The sequence below is a fragment of the Paramisgurnus dabryanus genome, chromosome 19 (assembly GCF_030506205.2).
Source record: "Paramisgurnus dabryanus chromosome 19, PD_genome_1.1, whole genome shotgun sequence".
Classification (NCBI taxonomy): Eukaryota; Metazoa; Chordata; class Actinopteri; order Cypriniformes; family Cobitidae; genus Paramisgurnus; species Paramisgurnus dabryanus.
Genome location: NC_133355.1, coordinates 21,447,790 through 21,472,666, shown reverse-complemented (window position 1 = coordinate 21,472,666; position 24,877 = coordinate 21,447,790). Strand labels below are relative to the sequence as shown.

Genomic DNA, 24,877 nt, shown 5'->3' with positions numbered 1-24,877 from the left:
ATATTAAGTACTGTGAATTGTGGACCCAGAAACGTAGAAATGTGTCAGTATTGTGTTTTTTAACCTTTGATGTTAAGTGTGTAATCTTTGATGCAGCGTGTTTTTTTAGATATATGTTAATATAAGATTAATATCAGACTAGATATCACACAAAGCCACATATGCAACTTGTCCCCTTAGTGTGTTTAGGGTATGAAAAAGCTCAGCTTTAAGAAAAATGTATCTAAGGTTTGGCAAATAATTACACAAAATGTTTAAAGTTTAAGACATACAAAAATATTAATTAACAAAAAAATGAATAATAGAACAAAAATGTATCAATGTATGGTTTATTACCATACAACAATACATTGCAACTTTTTGTATCAATGTAATAAACCATACCATTTTTTTTGTTAATTAATTTTTTGTATGTCTTTATAAACTTTGCACATTTTGTGTAATTTTCCCAATCCTCCTTAAATTTTTATTTTGTGAGTTTTTAAAGACATACAAAAATTAATTAACACAAAAATAAATAATAGAAAATTGTGACAATGTATGGTTTATTACCTGTGACCTGTTTTAATATACATTTTCTGTATATTTAAATAAAACCTAGATTCCCCAGTGCTGCACTGATAGCTGCCCACTTGTCTGGGAAGTCATTTCATAACATTGGTCATTACGTTACTTCACTGTGATGGCAAATTATTTGTCCAATAAATGTCTTAAAAGTTTAGTGATTTGTCCTCATTATGTCTCTCATTGTATTTAAATTAAAACGTTTAAACTGCTAATGTGCAATTGACACTCATGTGATGTTTCATTTATTGTTTTCTGTTATTTTTTGTTATTTAGAGTAAAGCATTTGACTGCTTTTTGATTGGTTTGTGGACCCGCCCTCTCGATGACGTACATGCTTAGAAGGTAACTACTGATTGGCTGCCTCACACATCCATTTTAAATCCACAGACCTAAACCAGGAACTGAGGAGAGGATTCTTCCCCTCTTTCAAGTGGTAAGTCTATGTAAAACGCTTTCGTTTGTAGCAATCGAAACATTGCGTACTATTAACACATCTTGTAGACACCAAGAAAACCGATAAACAGAAGTTGTAACAATCTGTCGCGCATAAACGTTTTCTAAACAAAGCAAACATTCGTGGTTTTGATTTAGCGCCCGCCTCCTGCTAGTCAGCGATTGGTCGATTGGTACGCTCACTGTGCTGTTATTGGTTACTTCGGAAACTGTCAGGGCAGAGTCCAGGAACTGGATGATGCGTTGGCAGGATGAGTTAAATTTGAAACCAGTTTGGATTTGGTGCAGTTACGTGGCATTCAGATACATAGGAAGAAGAATAATTAGCATGCTTTGGTTAAATTTATTGCTAATTTCTAGGGTTTTCCATAATCTTTCTGATACATTTGAAACGTGGATAACTTAAGCATTAAGTATGTGGCAGTGAAGTCATATATAGAGGGGTCAATAAAGTTATTATAATTTTTTTTTACATTATTTGCAATATTAAATCCCATATATAGATTCCTGGATTATTCTTTTCATTATTAGAAAGAATGAGAGGAGTTATATTTAAGAGTCTGGTTGCATTGCAACTTTTTGCATTGAACACTTGGGTACTAAAAAGCACAGTGCTGTCTGTCTTTATTTAATTCATTTTCCAAAAGAAATGCCCGAGGTGCTTATTTTAATCTTAAATCTCTTTCAAACTGAAACCTTTGTAGTTTAGCTTCTGAAAAAGGATTCTGGTCTCAATTTGAGTCTTCAAAGCATTGGTACACATAGCCCCTGGCTATTTCCCTCTATTTGTGGATCGACCTCAGTTCACTCAACATGTAGTGTTGTCTGTAATTTAAAAACTGTTATCTTCGAAGAGTTCACGAGTATTAGAATATGCAGGTTTTATGTTTTTTTTTATTCTATTAAATATTCAGTAATAAACAAACCTTTTTTTTTCTCTCGCTGCGACTGAATTATTATTAATTTCTTCTTTGTACGTAAGGTGGGTGAATTTTAAATAGTAATGTTTTGTGATCATAGTTTTACATTTGCACATTTTCCAGGAGCTTTCATCCAAAGTGACACAGTGAATTTTAAGGTATACAGAGTGTATTCTCTGGGAATCAAACCTATAACCTTTGCATCAATTAAATGCTCTCCCTACAGGAGCTCCCATTGTCCAATTGGAGTTGTCCGAATGTCAAACTCTGTTACCCTGTCACTTCCTGGTCCCTGATTAAATCATCACAGATTACAAAGCCTAGGGGTATATAGGCAGAAACCTGACCATAGTTTTTTAGAATATAGACAGGTTTGCCACTCAGCAGCCCGTGTCAACTTCCTTAGTGGTCACACTTATTACAAAGGAAGTATTTGGTCATCGTAGGTCATGCCCTGGGCTTGCCTTAAACTGTTGTGTAAACACAGTAATGGTCCTCTTCCTCCAGTATCTTTGAAAAAGTAATTAATTCCTTTTCTTTTGCTTTGTTGTTGGAGCCCATGTAATTACATCAACCTAAGTAAAGATTAAAGACATCAGAAGTGGGATGCTGAGGCGACCCTTGAACTTATTTAGCATAGACAGCCTTAGGGGAGTTTTGCCTTGCACAGTCATGCCTCGAGAGAGAATGAAAACAGCCTCGTAATTCTCTGTTTTCATGCACCTCTGCACTTCCTCCAGATCTTTGTGTTCTATGCTAATCAGTCTGGGCTCTTGAGCCTGCACACCTTTCCTCAGGAGATCTGCAGCTTATGAGCCAAAGCGAATCGGGTCCGGGGTCTCCTGCTTTTTTTCTCGGAGAGAGAGAAAACAGGTCAGAGAGGTTTAAACGTCATCAGAAACATAGATGTGCCCTTTGGCTCATGCATCCTTTGCATAGCTGTTATTAGAGGAAGTTGTATTGATTGCAAAATAATATTGTGAAGAGCATCAATCATTGATTTAAAGGCTCGGTGATCACCTCACAGTAAAACGAATCCTATGCTGTTGTAGGTATGGTTTAGTGCACTAAAGCATTACCAGCTACAAGATTTTTACCTTTAAACTAACCATGATGTAATACATCATGAGATAAGATCTTTTCATCTGGTTGCTATGGAAATCAATCTAAGATATCTATCAGGAAAGTCAGAGCGGTGTAAAGTGAAATTGAGTGTATTTGCTTCTTTAATGTAAATGGACAGTGCATTGAATGATCAGAACATTTGACAAATGTGTTTTTTTTTGTGACATCATATGTGAAGCTTAAATTAGGTTCTGATTGGGGCTGTTTCCCAGACAGGGTTTAGATTAATCCAGGACTAGGCCTTAGTTATTTTAGGACATTTAAGAAGTTTTTACAAACAAACCTTTCAAAAAACTATACTGGTGTGCATCTTGAGACAAAACAATGGCACTGATATATTTTAAGATGTGTCAGTTCAAGGTTGAGATTTTTATAATTAAAGTAGCTCAAACATGAATTTTAGTCTGGGACTAGGATAAGCATTGTCTGGGAAACCACCCCATAGTGCATATTATGAGGATCGGATGAGAAATCCGAATTCTGAATAATATAGTGAATTATTCAACACAAAATCTCTAATAGCAGATTAGTGATAGGCCGATATAGTTTATGTGTATCGGCCGATATGTGGCTGCCGTGTTCGCTGATTTTTTTCAGCCATTATTTACAGACAGAGTGCCGGAAGCCGCAAGCGATTGCAGGTCATGTGACTAAAAACAACCAACCCTTTCCATGACAACATCAAAAGATGTTCCATAGCACCCTCACCTGTTTTTATTATTTGTTAAATATAGTTTTTTTAAGTTCTATAAATGTAACTTTTTTTAAATTGAGACTTGTAACATTTTGCATCATCATTGTGTCATTTTTATGATGTAAATTGACAAAAATCGGCATCGGCACTGAAAAAAAAAAACATATCGTCGATCCCTATAGCACAGTGGTTCCCAACCTTTTTTGCCCCAAGTACCCCCACAGCCCTATCAGTAAGGCTCAAGTACCCCTTCATCGAAACTAAACCTAAGTTGTGTTTTAAAGCCAAATAATTAGTAATATTTATTAATTTTAAACATTAAAGTAAAAAGCACTGACTGATGTAGCATGTTTATTTCAACAAACCACTATCATTGTGATCAGTGTTTGCATTTTATCAGCTCATTTGCATTTTAAAAGACACACCCAAAAACGGCACATTTTACTCAGCCCTACAAAATGGCAATTTTGACATGCTATAATTAATTATCTGTTGGGTGTTTTGAGATAAAACTTCACATATGGACTCTAGGAACGCCAAAGACTTATTTTACAAATTAAAAAAATTTAATCATATGACCCCTTTAAGGGCCTTTTACAGCTTGCGCAAACCATCATTTTGGCGTTAAATAACGACTGAACTTACTAAAGACACGCAGTAGATATTTCGCTCTGAAAAGGTGTTACTTTTGCGACCTTATTGCATTTGCATTTGTGGAAGTTTTCCTTTTAGAAGCAACATTAATGCGAGGAGAGTATTAAATTTTGCCAGAGGAACATACTTTAAAAAATATATATATAGTTTGCCAAGCCATGCTATGTTTAATTTGCTGGAGAAAAGAGGAGGAGAAGTCACGAGGAGAAGTCAAATCAGGTATTTCAAACTTCTTTTACCGTTCATCTTTCGTCCTCCTGTTCTTACTTTCACTTAGCTGGAATTTCACACTCCGCAATCCGCATTTTCATTGCGATGTCCTGCCGAGGTCTCTTATTTGCGACCCTGTACTAAATTGTGCTGCTCTTATAGATTGCAATGGTCATTATAGAAATGTGCATATGTCATTATTGTGCCTGTGTATTTTATTTGCGCCTTTGTAGTAAATCACACGCAAATTGTCCACTCCGGTGCTTATTTGGAATTGAGCTCTAACGTCCTTTTTAGTAAATGCCCTAAATTTACTACAATCTCAATTTAAGTTACTGATAATTAAAGTTTGCAAATAAGTTAAATTATTCAGTTCAAATATTAAGAGAAACAAAATGTGTTAAGACATTCTCTATAAATACAAAAGACATCATACGGGACAATATATGTTAGCCAAAAACAATGCAAAAGTTTTTTTTGCATAATTTGAAAATGTAATGGCAGCGGGAATGAATATTATAGCATTATTTGAACATTATTTATAGTTAATAAACTTTGTGTCTTTAGAAACTATTCAGGTTCATTGAAAATAGTCAGATCTTTCTTGAGTTGGACATCGCTATTGCGTTTTGGATCATGCAGCGCATTTACTCTTGACGCCTAATTATATTAATGATAAGATTAAAATTACAAAGTTGTCCTTTTTACAATGCTTTCCTCACAAAAATCAATCTTAGGTAAATGACTGGACAAACGAAAGACATTTTTATTAAAAGTAAATGAGATCAAAGTAAAATGTAAATCTTTTCGCGTACCCCCTAGAAACTCTTCACGTACCCCCTGGGGTACGCGTACCCCCGGTTGGGAATCACTGCTATAGCAGATGCACAGGCATGGTGGTTTACAGGCACAGATAAACTTAAAAATGGATATATGAGGAGCTCAGATGCAAAAACCGCTAAACGCCACCTTTTTAAGCGAATGCTCTCTGTATAATTTATTGTTGGCTGAACCCATAAAAAGTCTGTCAAAATGCTCATTTACAAGAAACCATTTCAGACATACTTGGAGGAGGGTTTTGCATCTGAGCTCTTCATAGACGTTTAAGGTTTATTGAAGTCTCAAGATGAGATTCCAAAAAATCAATAATTGATTGTGCAAAAATATTCAAAGTGCAAAGCTTCAAATTTTCCTTAAGTGTGCGTATGCCATAATGATTTTGTGCATATTGTTAGGCCTACATTTTATGGTAATCATTAAAAACTATTAACAATGTCTGCTGAATTAATAATGGTAAACTGTAAACTTAAGGACAGGTTTTGTTTACTTTTGGACAACCTTTGGAAAACCACAGAAACTCATGAGTCAAAGTGACATTGTTGATAATAAAAAGTAGAGCAATGTCTTACTGTGAGGGCACCTCTGTTAATATTCACTTCATAACCAAATAAAGAAAGTGTCTGTTTTTTAGTATTTGGGCCATACAGTACATTTCACAGAACAACTGAAGTATAGCATTTCACATTCTTATATTCTTGATCTCTCACTGTTTTTACCTCATTTCACCTCATATGTGGTGTGTGTTTTTTCTCTCAGGTGTAGAAGGATGGGAAAAAAGGATGCAAGTGCTGTCAAGCTGCCTGTGGATCAGTACCGTAAACAGATCGGTGAGAATCTCTGCCCTTTCCCATATACTTTATTTATAAATATGGATGTAAGCAACCTTAATCAAATATTCATTCAATGTTTTATTTAAAGAAGAGTTTGAAATGTTGCTTTTTCTCCTTCATTTGAACCATTCTGATCATATTACTTGTGAATGTTACACTTGAAAAGACTTTTCATGATCAGCTGGGAATAAAAAAGGTCTGGATGAAAACTTTATTTAATTTTACAACCCTGAATACAAGTGAAAGTCTTGTTTGTCTGGATAAGATTCTGCCTCATAAGTATTTGACAGCACCCTGTTGACCATAATCATGCTTTCTCTTGTATTATTAATGAACTATAACAGGAAGTAAACTTCAAGAGATGAACCTTGAAGTAAACGCAACACCTTTTTTGTGAATGCAATACCTGAATCATTAGTTTTTAACTGCCTCAAACTCACAGGGCCCTATTTTAACGATCTAAGTGCATCGTCTTAAGCGCACGACACACGGTGTAAATGGGCGTGTCCGATGCATCTTTTGCTAATTTAATGACGGGAAAAATGGTTTGTGCGCCGAGCGCACGGTCGAAAAGGGTTGTACATATTTTCCTAATGAGTAATGGGTGTGTTTTGGGCATAACGTGCAGTAAACCAATGAGAGTCTCAGCTCTCATCCCCTTTAAAAGCCAGTTGCACTGGCGCTGTGCGTAATCCCTATTTAAATGACGGACCTTGTAAACTGAAAAACTAAGCGGAGGAAGAAGACCACCAGATTAAGAATAATGTAAAAAAAATGTGTTGTTTTCATTTTTATTGAAATTTTAATTTTTTGAATTAAAACCTTTAAAAGCCTTTTTGTTTTAGTCATAGAAGTACAAAAAGCAGTATTTGAATTGCTATAAATTGGTATTGATACCATAATCCCTGTAATCTCATAAAATAATTTGCAAATATGCAAGAAATGGTTTGTACTCTAAAAATACAAACAAGAGATAAAGAATTTACAAACGTGTAGAGAGCCGAAGCGTTTCAGCACTAGAACAGCGCCATTAGATTTTTTACAAAGCATTACTTAAAATGTTTCTTATCTCACCATATTCACAGGTACAGAGTCATCATGTACAATAAATCCGTAAGATAGCATTTATAAACATATAAAAACAGATGCATTTGTTTAAAGCAAAGCATTTATTTACTTACCAGGCTGCAGGTGAAGCAGCTCTTTGCGCTTTCTAACGTCTCATAATCGGTCCTCATTTATGTCCAAGAGACTCAATAATAAACTTTTACATTCAATCCTTTAATCTTTCATATTTAAAAGTGTTTTTGTGCTGCTGCGCATTCATGTATGTGATCAGCAAACCCGCGTTGTCGTCCCGTTTATAGGCGCATATAATGCGCTCTTTAAATAACAAAAAACATATTGCGCCATTGACTTTAGACTTTAGAGCAGGTTTTTGTTGGTCAATGGCGTAGTCTATTTAAGTTGCCTCAAAATAGCAACACGCCAACAATGCGCCTGAACACACCTCGTTTTCAGACCAGAACGCCCATGGGCGCAAAAGGGGAAGCAAATGCACGTTTACACGACAAAGATTACAACCGCAAACGGGACAGTTTCCACATGGTTTGGCTTTTCGTTTACACGACAACAGCATTTTGGGGTCCTAAAAACGCAAACTTTCAAAGATAAGGTTTCAAAGTACAAGGTTTTGATAACGATGCCTTTGTTGTCCATGTGTAAACCACGTAACTGCACATCTGTGATAACGGTGACATCATGCGCGTGTGCTAATTTAGACTATAGGCATGCGTGAGTATAACCAAAGCAACAATGGTAGCCTACGTTTGTGCTGCTCAAGAGATCGTCTCGGTTACGTATGTAACCCTCGTTCCCTGAAGGAAGGGAACGGAGACGTCACGTCGTGACCGACGAATTGGGAACTCGCTTAGAGAGACCAATCTGCTTCGTACTCTACTAAAACGCCAATGAACTTGGCATTGAGATATTTGCATAATGCTGGCGCCGCCCCACCAGGTGCGTATATAAGCCACAGGTGCAAATATGGAAATTAGCTTCATTTCGCTGAGAAAGCCGGAAAGTGTGACCGGCCGATAAACAGCAGGGAGCAGCCCTGTGGCGACGGGACGTGACGTCTCTTTCCCTTCCTTCAGGGAACGAGGGTTACATACGTAACCGAGACGTTCCCTTTCAGTCGGTCACTACGACGTCACGTCGTGACCGACGAATTGGGAATCCCTACCAAAACGCCACTGAGGGCTGACCTCTTCCAGTGTCTGCGTAAAGCCCTCCGGTTCCACTTAAGGATAAGGAGAATTAGGTTTTAAGGCAGAAGGCCGGGCACTAGATGTTCCTTTAACCCCACAGTAGTGCTAGCGACTGGGAAGCGCCCTATCTGAGCGGTATAGGGACGCTGCGGAAGCCACCGCCCCGTTAAGGGCTATTGGTGGGCGAAAGTCAACCGTAGTTGAGGTAAAAATGACAGCCGTGGCTGTGTAAGCAAAGCAGTGCTCTGCTGAGGGAAACGTGGGCTAGTAGGATTAACCCCACGGAAAATACTCACAAAGGAACCCGGTGGGACGCAATGTGGATGCCCGAGCCAAACACAGGTTCGCGAGGATGCAGCTAGTGAGAGGCTGGCAGCGGATGCTCCGCAACATCAGGCTGCCAAGGCAGCGGAGGAAGGCAAAACAATTTATTACGCGTTTTTGCCTCGAAGGCCTTCCATACTGAGCTCAGCTTGGAGCAGCAGTCGGAGGCTGCAAGCCGACCTGCGAGCCTGTTCTCTGTGCTTCCCCTAACGAGGAAAGAACACGAGAGGAGACAGGCTCGACACGAACACTGTAAAATCTAATGAACGTATTAGGTGTCGCCCAACCAGCAGCTCTGCAGATGTCTGTTAGCGAGGAACCACGAGCGAATGCCCAAAATGAGGCAACACTTCTAGTAGAGTGAGCTCTCAAATTAAATGGACAAGGAATGCCCTGCAGATTATAAGCAAGGGCGATAGTATCAACTATCCAATGAGACATCCTCTGCTTAGTGACAGCTTTCCCTCTCTGCTGACCACCATAACAAACAAAGAGCTGATCTGAGGTCCTAAGGCTTTGTGTGCGATCCACGTAGATGCGTAACGCTACGGGGCATAATAAAGCCATGGTTGGGTCTGCCCTCCTCCGGGGGGCAGCGCTTGCAAGCTCACCACCTTATCTCTGAAGGGAGTGGTGGGAACTTTGGGCACGTAGCCTGGTCTGAGTCTCAGTGAGACAGCAGGACCAAACTGAAGGCACGAATCGTCAACAGAGAATGCATGTAAATTCCTTACTCTCTTCACGGAGACCAATGCTAGCAGGGTCAGAGTTTCATTGACAAAACTTCAGACTCGCAGACTGCAAAGGCTCGAACGCGGAACCTGTAGTAGGGCTTCAGCACCATGGACAGGTCTCAGGAGGAATAGAGGGAGGGCGCGAGGGGTTTAGCCTGCGAGCGCCTCTTAAAATCTAATAACCAAATCATGCTGCCAACTGATCTGCCGTTAATAAGCGAGTGATGAGCAGAAATAGCGGCGATATCAACTTTAATGGTGGAGGGTGACAGCCTACCATCTAACCTATGTTGAAGATATATAAAAGCACAATGTTAAGCATTCTCTGGGGTCCTCGCGTTGCGAAGAGCACCAGGTGACGAAAAGGGTCTCATTTAAGCGCGTAAGCCCGTCTTGTGGACGGTGCTCGTACCGCGTCGTTGGTGTTAGATACCGCTTGCGATAAATCACCTAAACCTTGCGCGCACTCAACGACCATACATGGAGATCCCACAGGTCGGGGCGCGGGTGCCATAATGTGCCCCTTCCTTGAGAAAGAAAGTCCTTCCTAGGGGAATTCGCCAGGGAGGGGCTGTCGCGAGGAGCATTAACTCTGAAACCAATTCCTGGTCGTCCAGTATGGGGCGACTAACGAAAGGCTCTCCTCGTCCTGCCTGACTTTGCACAGTGTCTGTGCGATTAAGCTCACTGGAGTGAATGCGTATTTTCGCGTCCCCCGCGGCCAGCTGTGTGCCAACGCATCCACGCCGAGGCTGCCCTCGGTTAGTGAATAAAAACCGGCGACAGTGGGTATCGTCCGGCGACGCAAACAGATATATCTGCGCACGACCGAACTTCTTCCAAATTAGCTGGACCGTCTGGGGGTGGAGTCGCCATTCACCGGGGCGCGCAGCTCGGGAAAGCGCGTCTGCCGCTGTATTGAGCGAACCCGGGATGTAAATGGCACGAAGGGACCTCAGATGCTTCTGACTCCAAAGGAGGAGATGACGAGCGAGATGCGACAGGTGACGAGAGCGCAAAAACCGCCTTAACGGTAAATAACGCAACAGTCGCAATGTTGTCGGTGTCGGCTAATAGATCCTTCCCTCGCATCTCCATAGCGGAGCGTACAAGTCCCAGATATACAGCGCACCGCTCGCGGCAGTTGGGGTGCTATGCACACCCCTGAGACTGCAAGCCCGTCATACGTGGCTGCTCATCCCGTGCTGGGGGCATTGTATGTGCTACAGAATGCCAGGAGACCCGACTCAGGGGCATATCTTGCTATCAGAAATGCTGGGTCTGCCACGGGGTAAAATTGAAATGACACGCAGGTGTAATGGTTACACAGTGTATGCCGTTGCGCCACGCTCTCCTCGAGACTCGATCGTAAAACCAATGCTGAAGCGGTCTCATATGAAGCAGCTCGAGCAGTGTCACAGCCGCAGCATGCTGCCATATGTCCAAGAGCTTCTGAAATTGTTTCAGAGGGACCGCGTACTTCCCTCGAATTAAACCGAGGCAAGTCAGAACTGACTGGTTGCGAGCTCTTGTAAAACACGCCAATAAATCGATCGAGTCTATTTCCATACTGAGAAAAGGATCCTCTGCACGGGGCAAAGTTGCTCTTTTCCCAGCTGACCTGATGACTTAAACGAGCGAGATGCTGAAGCATTAAATCTCTGTGTTCGCGCACGTCTGCCGAGAACGAGCCATTATAGTTGACGTAAATATAAGCAGAATACGAACAACGCTCTCTCTCTCTGAGATTTTAATGCCATGACTAGCACTTTCATGGAGACACGGGGAGAGAGAGACAGCTCGAATGGTGTACTTAGTATTAGTATGTCCACTCCATGAACGCAGAGCGAAAAACGGTCTAAGGCGAGGGGAGATGGACACATAAAGTACACGTCTACAGGTCTATGCTGCAAACCGATCTGAATATTGAAATACGAGCCTCGGCGTATCATCCTAAAGGATCACATTTGTAGAGCCGGTGCGTAAATAAATCGGTCGTAACCCACCGCGTATTTTGGGTACTATGAGATAAAGGCTGGAAAAACCCTATCATCATTCTCGGTAAGAGGGACCGGCTCGAAACGTCCTTCGCCAACAGGACATCGACTTTTGCACGCAGTACATGTGCATCGGACGCTTTCACTATAGTGAAACGAATGCCCGAGAATTTGGGGGAGTGCCGGTAATTGTATTACGTAACCGAGGCGGATAGTGCGTAAAACCCAACGAGACGGGCTGGGAACTGAAGCGAAGCATCCCGGGACCGTACGAGGAGAATTAACGATACTACCGAAGTACCCGCGGTGGGGCAGCGAAGCGAGACAGGTGATACTGCCGGTGCGTCTGCTGTGACAGCATAAACATCTACAGTATGTGTGTGTGTGAGACACTGACCTGAGCCCGCTGAGGGTGACGGTCGTCTGGTCTCCTCTGCGGAGAGCGCAGACTCCGATGAGGGTGCTGGTGGTCCGGTCTGCTCAGTGGAGAGCTCGGACTCCTCAGGACACCCGCTGGCGATAGAGGAGAGGTATAGTGAGCAGGTGTACGCCCACGGCTCTCTCGATCCTCCGGAGACCTGGAGAGGAAAGAGGAATGCACTCTTATGTGTGGTAAGTGGGTACCGGCTGGACAGCCGGTGGAACATATGCAAACCAAGGATTTTCCACCCGACCCTCTACCGGGGGAAGGAGCGAATCACTGTCTCCTGAAGAGTGATCCTCTGCTACTCCGGGTCGCCCGTCTCTGGCCACTTAAACTCCCGATTTTCACGGGAAGCGGCTAAGCGGGCGGGGCGAGCTGCTGACGACCGGTTCCCCTGCGCTGCCGAGATGGGGTCCGAGGAGGGGAACGGAGGTGGCCGCCGCAGGACGCGGACGGCGAGAGGCAGACTGAGGAGCCGGCGTTGGTGGACCAGGGCAGCTCTCATCCGCCGGGGCACGACCTAGGAGATCGCCTCAGTCTGCGCAGAGGAGCTGTACGACTCCCCGGGCTCGCCGAAGAGGCCGGTCTGTGAGACAGGAGCATTCATGAAGTTGTTCCGTCATATAAGCCAGACATAGCCAAGGGTGGCGATCTTGAACACTGTGGTGGACATCGCACGACTGAAGGTCGCGGCTTCCCTCGTATATCTCTAAAGCCTTGTTTGGTGAACCTGCAGTACGTTAATGCGTGCAGGGCTGAAGCCGCGTCTCCGCATGCCTGATGGGCAGCGCCCGTAACCGGACGACTGTCTATACAAACACGGGAGGGACGGGTTGGGTGGTCCCTCCAGGAACGCAGCTGCATCGCAACCCCCCCGCTCAACTGAAGGGATCCCCCCTTAGCGGCTCCGTTAGTGAGGGAGATGAGGGGTGAAGCTGAACGGCCGAGACGGCCGCAAATCACGTCAGCTCTTCGTGCCGTCGGGAAAGGCAGGCACAGGAGGTGAGGACCGTAGAGGCCCGGACAGCTCCGAAGTACCAATCATGTGGGCGGGACGGTTCGGGCGGAGAGGGATTAACCCCTCCAACTCTACCGTTTCCGCCGCTCGAGCGGGCACGGCCGCCATCTCCGGGAAGACTCCGCCTCGGAGGGAAAAAATGGGCACCCCTCTGATGCTGTAGAAGTGACGGGACCAGAAGGAGGTCCAGTGGATTCGGCAGAAATCGCAGAACACTACTCTGCAGTCTCCACCGGAGCCTCAACCGGCTGAGGATGAGAAGGCCGGTAGGTGAAGGACGCATCCTCCGTCCTACTCAGCATAGTGAGCGAAGAGCGTCCTGCGAGCGCTTGACAGCCGCACCATGGCGGCGTTCAGCACTGCAAAGGCGCGGACGCCGTTCCCGTAGAAACGACAGTCGTCTCCGCAATCCAAGAGGGTTATGCTCTCACAGAGAGAGCAAGAGCTCTCCACGAACGCAGCCTCGGAGTGCTCGATGCCATAGCACGAAGACAGCGCTCGTGACCGTCACTGGAATCCCTGTACTTCTCGCATCCAAGATCGCACGGAGGAAAAGCTATCCTGAAAAGGACGCTGATCTCCGAATATACGAGAGAGTGGCTGTCTTTAAAAAGACACAGAGCTCTCACGTATCACTCTTTAGGGAAATCACTCTTTAGGTGCTCAGCTGATGATGCGCACAGGGAGAGGCAACGCACACACTAAACTCAAAACAAAAAATATGCAGAGCAGTGGAATACTGCGAGCGTCCGCTGTGTCAGTACTGCTTGTCAATCAACTTCAGCAACCGTTCCCAGAAGAGCAGAGAGTAGCTTCTCAGTAGCAGATAATGCCGGCTTTCGAAGCGAAAAAAGCTAATTTCCATATTTGCACCTGTGGCTTATATACGCACCTGGCGGGGCGGCGCCAGCATTATGCAAATATCTCAATGCCAAGTTCATTGGCGTTTTAGTAGAGTACGAAGCAGATTGGTCTCTCTAAGCGAGTTCCCAATTCGTCGGTCACGACGTGACGTCGTAGTGACCGACTGAAAGGGAAACTGAGTTTATTAACGCTTTTCCAACTAAGTTTACAAAATGTTGGCGCTTTATAGTCCAGAGTCACTAACCAATCTTTTTCATTTGTCTAAACAAAACTGCGTTTTCACCGCCTCTTCCGCATCTGGTGTGAACGCACAGTAAGCCAGCCTGGTTGCTTGGAGCAATGAGAAAAAACTGTGCTGTACACACCAGCATTTGTAGGTGACATTTATCCAATTGCTAATACAGTTTAGCACACAGAAACCAAGATCTTAATTGGACGGTTTCCCAGACAGGGTTTAGATTAATCTAGGACTAGGCTTTAGTTTTATTAGGACATTTGTGTAGTTTTTACAAACACATCTTACAAAAAACAATACTGATGTGCATCCTGACACAAAACATTGGCACTGATATATGTTTAGATATATCAGTGCAAGATGTTTTTAAATTAAAGCAGCTTAAACATGCAGTTTAGTCTGGGACTGGAATAAATCCTGTCCGGGAAACCGCCCCGTTGAGTTTAACATGCTGTGCATAAAGTAAATATATCATGTTATGATAATTGGGTAATAAAGTGCTAATAAATTTTGAATCTTAATAGATTCTTTTAGCAACAATTTAACGTTTAATATGTTAAAATTAAATTACAACTAGACATGCATTTTCCCATTGGATGCCATGATTTCACGGATTATGCAAATTTGCCAAAGTACTGTGGTGTTTTTGTTGTTTTTCTGTGTTTTGAGTTGGACTTTTGGTAGCACAAGAGCCCCTTTACCTCCAAGGGCTTATATCCTACATTTTGTGGCTGGAAGTTCATCAGTTTCATTATGTTTATTGGATTCTTTTCACCCACTTGCCAGAGGTGTAGTAACTTAGTTTTGTGATGGCACTAAAATTACTTCTTTCTTTTCGCTGGCATAAATTCATCCCTCATTCGATTGGTTTGGTACAATGCTCATATCGTCTCTGCGCCGAAAGTACCTGCCTCACACTTTCCTTGCTTGATTTTATACGAGTTCATATCACACTCCTTAGTAGGACTATTAAGCTTGCGGTGCTCCGTCACCCTGCTTTATTGTGCCTGTGCTGCATGATTGTGCCGGCAACATAACAAGCCGAACTCCCGCAGGAGCCTGTGAATCTCAGACATATTCCATTAAGTTTTCTTTTGTGTCTCATCAATTCAAAGACATAACAGCAGGTTCTGGACAATTGATTCACATAAAATTTTCCCCCAGTTTGCGTTGAAAAGAAATCTATATCAGTCTGATTCAAAGAATCGCTGTTTAACGGAAAAAAAATGCACCACGAAAATGCACAAAGGGAGAATACACATCGTAATTTGAGATCGTAATGGGAAGGTAATTTTTTTCTTGACAGGTCTTGCGTTTTTTCTTCTTCTTCTTCTTCTTCTTTTTTTAAGGAGGAAAGCTTTTGTGATGTCAGATGACTTGTAGGACCGTTGTAGACACAGTGAGTTTAAATACTGTTATTAAGCTCTATAATGGACTGCAGAGAGCTGTCAACCAGAAGGGTTCCTCAGGTCTGTGTGGTCATCCCCCCTTGAGTCAAGATCATTCACATCATCCCCTCTGCTATTGTCCAGCAATTATTCGCATGAGCAAACACTCAGATGCATCCCTGCCCATTAACTCTCTCTGTTTGCCGCGCTCGTTTTGTGTGTATGTGCACTCAGTGGATTTGTGTATGGTTTTAATATCTTTGCGCTGGTTCAAGGCCTCTGGTGTGATATGACACGGCACTGCTGCCTGTTGATATTACGCATCCCTTTAAAAGCAGTGTAGTTATATGGGCCTTCGGAGCATACTGGGACCCACTGGTCACCCTCTCTAATCTTTGCATTGCGATCAGACATCGTACCGGTTTTAGCTGCTGTGCATTACTTACCACCGACTGCGTGCAAAAGTTGCATCCACTCTCCCGTGTACAAACAAAAAATATACTCCCAGAAAAAAGTTGTCACCTGAAACATCCTAATGCATACATGTAAAGAAATTAATTTACTTTGTGTTTTTTGGTGCATGTTTTCAAGCTAAAATTCAGATTTTTTATAGTTTTCATAGTTGATTTGTTTTTGGCATTGGGTTTATTAGATCTTTTCTGCAGTGATTTAACATGAATAAGGCTTCCTGCCAGAATATTTTTTGCTAATTTTTCATGCCATGTCTATTCTTGTTCATTTGGATGCCAAATTTTTGTCATTCACTTATGAAGATACCTGAATTAATTGTTTGGCACCTGCACACGTAACAATTTGACATGGCCTCTAAATAGAAATATAATGGATGTATCATTTCGATTCCATGTTCCTATTTGTATTGTTTGAAATCTTTTGCATATTTATAATTAAGGATGCTCCGATCAGAATTTTGGAGCCAACCGTCTTCGTGATCGGCCGATACCAAGTCTTCAAGAGAGAATTTAATAAATTAGCACAACAAAAATTTATACTGCAAAGACAAATTTAATATGCCTTTAACTCTTTCACCGCCAGCGTTTTTAAAAAAAGTTGCCAGCCAGCGCCAGCGTTTTTCATGATTTTCACCAAAGTTTAATGCCTTCCAGAAAATGTTCTTCTTTAAATAAATAAACATACAATATACCAAATGAAAGAACAGACCCTCTGCTTTCAAAAAAAAAAAAAAAAAAAAAAGTTTCATCTTACCTTCAGTGGTTCTTTTGTAATCAGCTTTTGAATATGGGTAGGTTTCTGCAAAAACACCAGATTTTGAGCAAAAAGCAGAGATAACTCCATTTTTGTGACTGACTTTTCATAGAGATCCCATTCAGAGCGATCTTTAATACAGACACGGACATGCAGCCGCTTGCCATAGGGCAATACTTCCGGGTTTAAAAAGTTGCGGAATCCACCTGGTGGATAATAGCGGTATTGCGGAAAGATGGAAAATCTCGTCATTGGCGGGAAAGCGTTTTCTCTTAATTGACAAGATATCTCGTCAATGGCGGTGAAAGAGTTAAAAAGGCTTATGTCTGTTAAAATGAATGAAAATGAAACACTTCACAATCTTAAATGTATAAATTAAAAATACACGCATTCGTATAAAGTACAACAGTTCTTCAGTGAAGAACAGACAGTGATTTTATTCAGAGATGAATTAGGTTAGTGTAGCTTTAAGACATGAGGGAGATCGCTCTTTACACATGCACTGATGACAGACAGCTGTGTGTGCGCGTTAGGTGTACAAGGACAAGAGCAACTGCAAGTAAAATGAAAGTTTAAGCTGTCAACACTTTAAAAGGCATGAGAAATAATTAACTTTCAGCATGAGGATGCAATTGTCCGCGATAGATATGTGTTGTATACGCTGTTTGATGGGGATGTGAAGACGCTTCGCACTCTTAGGACCGAAGCGCGTCTTCATAGTAAATATACAGATCTCTGTAAAGGCAATGAGAGAAATCCAAATTTATAAAAATGCTCGCACTGCGTGAAAAGGTTTTTTAATTGCAGCCGCATTCAGGAAATTGAAAGATCGGTTCATGAGATCGCCAAATTTATCGAGTACCGATCGAGTCATTTAATGCAGATACCGATATGCGGCAAATCGATCGGAGAATCTCTATTTATAGTGCTCCTGTATAGCTCAATGGCAGCGCAATAAGTCATGGGTTCGATTCCAGCGAACATAATTTTGACTTGTGAATAGGCCATCGCCTCGCCATATTTATATATTTTCAATTTGGGCATTGGGTTTATCAGAACCTTCCCACAATCATTATGATACAAATAATCGCAGAAATCTCTATTATCACCCTTTTTAAAAGCTTGTTTTCTCTTGTAATGAAACAATTGAGTGTGTGAATTAGCTAGATGGTGTTAGAAAGAGCTTGGCTGAAGTTGATGGCAGGAGAATCTGTTTGCGCATGAGGAGTCACGGCTTTTGAAGTGAAATCAGCTGTACCCGCTTTGAAAGGCACCCCTGACCCCATGGGTTGAATCCTGTCACTTTCCTGTCAACATCTGACAGCACAGTATGCGTGGAGAGGTCATACCGCTCAAGTCCACAGGAGACAGTGACACATTGTATTAGAGTCTCCTCTCCACGTTTGGCAAAAAAGTTGGGGGTTGCACACTGCAGCGATGCAGTTGAATGGTGATTAATGATCGAAGGTGCGTTCAAAGCCCCGATCTGTATTGCTTGCCAATTTGAACCCAGTCGCAGTGAGACAGAGAAGCCAAGAAGGCCCACGAGTCGTCATTGCCGAGCGCTCACGCAGAGAGAAACGCCTCATCGAACTCGATGGCGCGTGATGCGGCGTACTGGCAGGACCACAAAGTCTTGCTATATAAACAATTTATTTCAAACTCTGATATGATTACAATTAACTATTCATTTGAAACAGATGGCTGAGCCTGTTGTGTGTATTTACACCACAACAGGAAGTTTCACAAAAAATAAGACGCACACCTAATCTGTCCCGGTTGGTTTGGAACAAAATGGCTTTTGCTTTCCACACCATGTACAGTCTCTGCAGGTGCAGGCGACAAGGAAAAGTCATAGAGAGGGAGGGAGAGAGAAAGATAGAGGGACTTAATGTGTTAATGCTGAGGAAGTGGTTTTAACCGATTCCTACGGTCATGGAACATACAATTGTGGTTTCTTACACTGGAAAAGCAATGAATATGAGTAAAATCTTATGTTATGGAAACATCTGTTATAGTTTAATATGAGAGCAAACTAGGATAAAACAAATAATCTAATTGTGAGTGTTTCAATTTTAAACCTCCAAGTAAGTCCAAGGATGGCCAACATAGCTAATAAATGACATTTTTATTAAGATTATTTCCGATATAAACTTATTTATAAAATGTTGACCAGTGGTGAGTTGCTGAAACTTTTTAAAGAATAAATGTTTAATTCATGTTAAAAGATTAAAAATAACAAATAATTTTAACTTACTATTTTATATCTTAATAAAAAATAATTTAAAGGCAACACATTTTTTTACATGATAGCTTTACATGGTTATGTCTTTGCATTTTCTGTCAGTCGAGCCATCAATTTAGCCAAACAGCCGATACACAAAAAATGCAATAAAAATCAAATTAAAATTAATAAAGCAATGTTTCAAAATAAATTAAATCGTTCAAAAAACTTCAGTACAGACTAGCAGGGCATTCTGATAATGGCCTCTTGCAGGCCCATTTCGCGCCCACAGAAGGTGCACCATAAGGCAAGAGAGACTTGTGCGTCCCACAGGGTCAGTGTCTAGCTCAAGCATTTGCGAGTCTCCTGCCCTGCTGGTAAAGATGGATAAGGGCACTCTATCTTCCCCCCTCCATGTAAATAAGTCTTAATGAGGCAAGAGATGCACTTGAAACACCCCCTGTGTGTCAACAACTCTCTTGAATCTGACCCGAGTCGGTCTGTTGTGGCCACCGAGCACAACCCCCGCCATTGCCCACCAAGCTGTTGCCGCCCCACTTTTAATGTTTCTTTCCTTTGTCTGTTTGGTTTTAATTAGATACACGGCACTCCTCACACACATCTTGCACAAATCCAGGTGGCTGGCTGCTTTGCCTGTTGGGTTTGGTGCAGTGAGACTAGCGCGCTGATAACTGCTGCTCAGGTGCACTGGTGCGGTCACAATTTTGTATTTGTGTTAACAGTGGCTAATGGCTGTGTTTGGATTGAAACACTAATGTATTACGTACTGCATGCTTTGCTACAGTATAGGCTGTATGATATTTATTAATAGTTTTAAATGCGTGTTTGAGCTGCCTTCATTTAAAAACATCTTGCACTGGCACATTTTAACATACATCAGTGCCGTTGTTTTGTCCCAAGATTTACACCAGAAATGTTTTTGTAAGGAATGTTTGTGAAAACTACTTAAATGTCCTTATATAACTAAGGCCTAGTCCGGGATTAATCTAAAACCGCCCCATGACATTATAATGGATGTAGGATTATGATAAGTAATAAAAGCGTCCTATTATAGCATATCAGAAAGAAAGTGTATTTTATCTAGTCAACTTTATTGTGTTAAATTGTCTTAAAGGTGGTGTGTGTAGTGGTGAGACTGCAAATTACAACCAACAGTTCATCCCTCAATTTCAAATCGCGTATGGTAGCCGCTATAGGACAAACATGAGACAACAAAGGAACAAAACGTGCTACGACTTGTTGTGTATTTAGATAAAAAGTCTCATTCTAAGGTAATAAAAGCAATACAGTTTATTATGTAATGCTGTGTTTACACCAACCGCGTTTCAGGTGTCAAAATCGCGTCTACCGCGCCTAGTTTGCCGCTTGAACAGTTTGAATGCATTCGCGCGTGTGGAGCGAAGTAGACGCGCGGAAAAAGCAAGCATTCTTGTGGGAGGGGCAAGTGCTATGCGGTTGTCTGTTTGCAAGTTGACTGATGTTGATTGGGCATTTGTCTAGAGAGTTACCGGTTTGTATTTGGTAACCTTACTATAGGGGGAAAATAAACGGCGCGGGTTGACTAACGTCACGTGACTCAAAAGTGAAATTTGTATTACAACTTACCAGGATGCCCAATGTTCTCACTGAGACTCTTCCAAGCGAGGTCCTTTTTATTCCTGTCTCCTCTATATAAATAAGAACTTGGGTCGTATAGCTCTGGGAGACTGCTTACAGACAATATCAAGCCTTCATGCTGAATGAGTTACTCCGGGCGGGGCTGCCGCCACAGCAGCAAGCAGGCTCCAGATTGGTTAACGCGGCGCAAAATTCCGCCAAAGTTCGAATTTTTTAACTCGGGCCTCAGCCGCAAATTTCGTGTGAACCGCAAAATCCACAAAAAGCACCATTCGCGCACAACGCTCAATTTGCACCTTTCGCGCAAACTAGACGCGCGAATGAGGCGAAAACGCATCTTCCGCACCAAACGCCTCATCCGCGCCGCGGGCCCTCAGACACGCGTCAACGCGTCTTCACATTGATTTAACATTGAAATCTCTCGCGCTTCACGCCTCTACCGCGATTGGTGTAAATGCAGCATAAGGGCTTTATACACCACTGATAATATAGTTATGTTTATTAAATTGCATTTCTGTCAAAAAGTTACACAATGCAACTTTAACTCTCATCAGTTTGATCAAATAATGAGTACAGAAGGTGTCTTGTTAGAAAGTCTAAAAAGCTTGACCAAGTTAATTTCAATTTGAAATGTAATGTCATGTTGAGCGCATTGCATTGTGGGATAATTTATGTGCAATGTTTCTGCATCCTCATGTTAGCATGCTGGGCATAATGTTCATACTGCAGTGTAACCGAGAGTAGTATGCTAGGTAGTATGTCATTATCGGAATGTATCTTATATTAAACACAGTTTAAACTTCTGTGTCGAGTGTACGCATAGTTGTGTACCATGTACCGCACCCTACGCCTTCCTCAGGTTTAAAAAATATGATATATAGCCTTTTCTCGTATGCTTTTCCACTTGCGATTGTAAAAACCAAGCGTGCCGCACAAGCCCTGAAAATTGAAGCCAAAACGTCTCGATTGCCCCCCATTGTATAGGTCATAAACCACGCCTCCCCCATGTTATTTAATGGTACTTGAGACCAACTAAACAATTTTTATTACACTTCAAATATCTTTTTTCCACAGCTGGTTTCTGTCATTTACTGTAGTTTTCATCTCGCTTTTGTAAATACAAGTGTTGTTTTTAAGGGTGTTTTCACATCTGTAGTACGATTCATTTGGTCCGGACCAAAAGCAAAAAATTATGCATTGTAGCTTTTTTAGCAGTTTTGGTTCCTTTTCACACCACACTGATTGCTCTGGTCCGCACAAGTTAAAACGAACCAAAATTCAGTCATGTGATAAGATCCACATCACCCAGTCCACATGAACGTATTTTCTTTGCTGCTTCTCGATTGGTCAAAATCAACGTGCGCGAAATTCCAACGGAACCACGGGAGGTAACAAAAATAAGGAATTTACAGCAGACACCATGGACAGACAGCTGCGGGCAGTAATTATGTCTCTGTGGTTGTTATACATAGTTTATATACAGTACTCTAGACAAACTGTTCATTTCCAGAATGAATTGCGGATGCAGCTTAAAAAGAAGTTTTAATGCACTACAAATGGCGAAGACACCAAATTTCTGAGGCTCCGCCCGCACCTCCTCGCAATGCAGGTATGTCCGCAACTTGTCATTGTGCTAGTATTGCTAATAGAAACGGTCAACAGACACTTCCTCATCCCATAATGCACTGCGCAGCTGACTACAGCAGCTGGTTTAGTCCAAAATGAGCAGTACTTTTGCAGTTAGGTCAGTTTGAGGTCAGATCGCGTTCTCACCACAAACGCACCGCCTCGATCTTGAGGTCTTCAAAGAGGTCTTGGTCTGCTTTTGATTCGCACCAGAGTTCGATTGCTGCATTCTCACCTGCAAAACGAACCGTACCAAGTGAGCAATCGAACTCTGGTACGATTCAACCAAAGTAAATGAGGCAGGTGTGAAAGCACCCTAAAATAAGTTTGTTTTTAGTTAGTTATTTAATGCTATAAAAACGGTGGTGTGAGCCGTGATTGACGGCTATCTAAGCCAAGTGAAGTAGTCACCAGACTTTTTATTGGGTCCTTCGGAGGTCTGAGAATATTGGAGCTTTAAATTTAATACCTAAATTTCTATAATTAATATAATTTCACATAATGGGTTGTTCTGCAGTAGAACAATAGACACAGTGCAGCGTGTGCTTGTGATTAATTATGCGCATTCTGCGAGAGTGAGGGCATGGCCTTGATTTCACGGCTTTACTTCTTGCTCACTACTGCTCAGGACTGGTCCCGAAATCGCTACTGCGCAGACTCGAGACCCAAGATGTCCGCGCCATATTGGGACACTGGCGGCTTCACTTTTCACCAATGAAAGAGCGAACGGGCATCGTCCATCTTTTTTTGTTGAAGAGCGATATTTAACAACTCTGGGTGTATCACCCTGTGGATGCACGTGCACTTTTGCCTTGATACTGTGAGTTTCACCAGTAACATGCTCGTCGACAGCGGTCTGCATATTTACATGTACAACGATGCAGAAAATAAATGAACAATGGCATAGAAGGTATGCTATAGGTCCGACACAGAAATATAAATCAGGCTTTAGTGTGAGGATTGGGAACATTTGAGGCTTTATGACTGAGTATTTGTCTTTGTATATGTAAAATAAGCTCAGACTGACACAACAATGCATAAATTAATTTCTAATTTCTCTCATACAAGGTACTACATAAGGTTAACAGCCTCACATTAAGTGCTGTTAACAAAGGTTAAAACAGACAAATGCATTAAGGCCAACTAAGAATGTTCCAACAAAATCCATTACTTTAATGATCCCTAATAGAAGATTGACAGAGACAACTGCGAATGCATTTCAATTGTTATGTTAAAGCATTAGCCAAGTATGAAATAAAAAAGCTTTCAGCCTAAATCAAAATGCAAATGTAACTCAAAGTGTCACATGGCTGAGATGACCCTTGTGCATCTTTCTCTCGCAGGAAAACAGGATTACAAGAAAACCAAGCCAGCCCTGCGAGCCACTCGGCTGAAGGCGGAGGCGAAGAGAAGTGCTCCGGGAATCAGGGTGAGATGGCTGTCTTTCATTCTCATTATTTCCCCCAATCCCAACTGATCCCTCTCTCCCCATCTGCCAAACCACACACACACATTATTCATCACACCTCTCCAACCTGAGAGCAACTCGAGCAGTCTACATATTGATGAGGCAGAGAAGTGCTGGTTTACTCTCAGAGGAGCGACTCTCCCTCTCCATCTCTTCTGCTTTCTCTCTGTTTTGCTTTTTTCATAGCTGTCACTCTAGAATAATAATCAAGAATTCGAGGAGCTGAAAAGCAACTCCTATTTAATCTCCGTTTTTGGGTAATTTCCATGTATTAGTGTTGTTTGGTAAGCAAACTAGTTAGTGGATGTATTAGAATTGTAAATATTAAAATCTGAGGTTTGAATTTTCCACTGGAAATTCTTATAGTGTAAATTTTATTGGACATACAATCCCACGTCTTGTTTATTTACCAGTCAGTTAATTGCTTTTCACTGCTTTAAATCTCTATTGAATCTATTAACAAAATAACAGTAAAATGGCTGAAGATTTAGATGGTGATAGTGAGCGTTTGTTGTGCTTTTGGCTTAAGAACTTACAATGTGATGTTTTATCACTTTTTTTCTGAATCCAAAACTCCATATTGGGCGCTGAGCTCAGTGCATCTAGCCGCAGTGCTGAGACATGAGGTCATGGATCTGACAACTACCATCCAAAACAAATGAATAATTCACATACTGCAATATTTTCACAGTGAAATAGATGGTGCAGAAACACTGGCACAGCTGCACCGAGCTGAAAACGACTTTCTTAAAACTTCAACACTGTTTGTATTGGGTTTAGGTTGGTATGAAGGAGTGAAATGTTTTAACAGGTAAATTGTTATTGTTAGAAAGCCAAGCCCTCATTATAAGTCTTATTATGGTCTTTTATCCAAATACCAAGGCTTAAATATAAAAATGGATTTACTCCGATTTCAAGTCTTTTGATTCTTTAAATGTTCCTTTCGGGACATTCAGGGCTGGTTTTCTTTCCACAGGTATGTATAAAGCCTATGAGCTCATGTGTTAAAATATATGTTTTTGCTGTAAGTATTGTCACCTCTTTCTGTCAGCAATTCAGCTCATTTCAGATCAAGGTTTTTTGCTGAGGAACAAACTGAGGAGTTTTGCTCTGTGGTATGCCTCTTTGGCTTTCTTTCGGTTGGTTTCTT

The 24,877-nt window shown here is 41.9% G+C and overlaps 1 protein-coding gene across 1 annotated transcript in view; it reads left to right on the top strand.

Annotated features, from left to right (window-relative positions):
• Positions 1-936: 936 nt before the first annotated feature.
• triqk (triple QxxK/R motif containing) overlaps positions 937-24,877 on the top strand; it is a 33,833-nt gene continuing 9,892 nt past the window's right edge. The window contains exons 1-3 of the mRNA XM_065292723.2: positions 937-1,000; positions 6,220-6,290; positions 23,603-23,688. Coding sequence (XP_065148795.1) covers positions 6,230-6,290; positions 23,603-23,688 — 147 coding nt within the window. The 5' untranslated portion in view covers positions 937-1,000; positions 6,220-6,229. The remainder of the gene's footprint in view (positions 1,001-6,219; positions 6,291-23,602; positions 23,689-24,877) is intronic.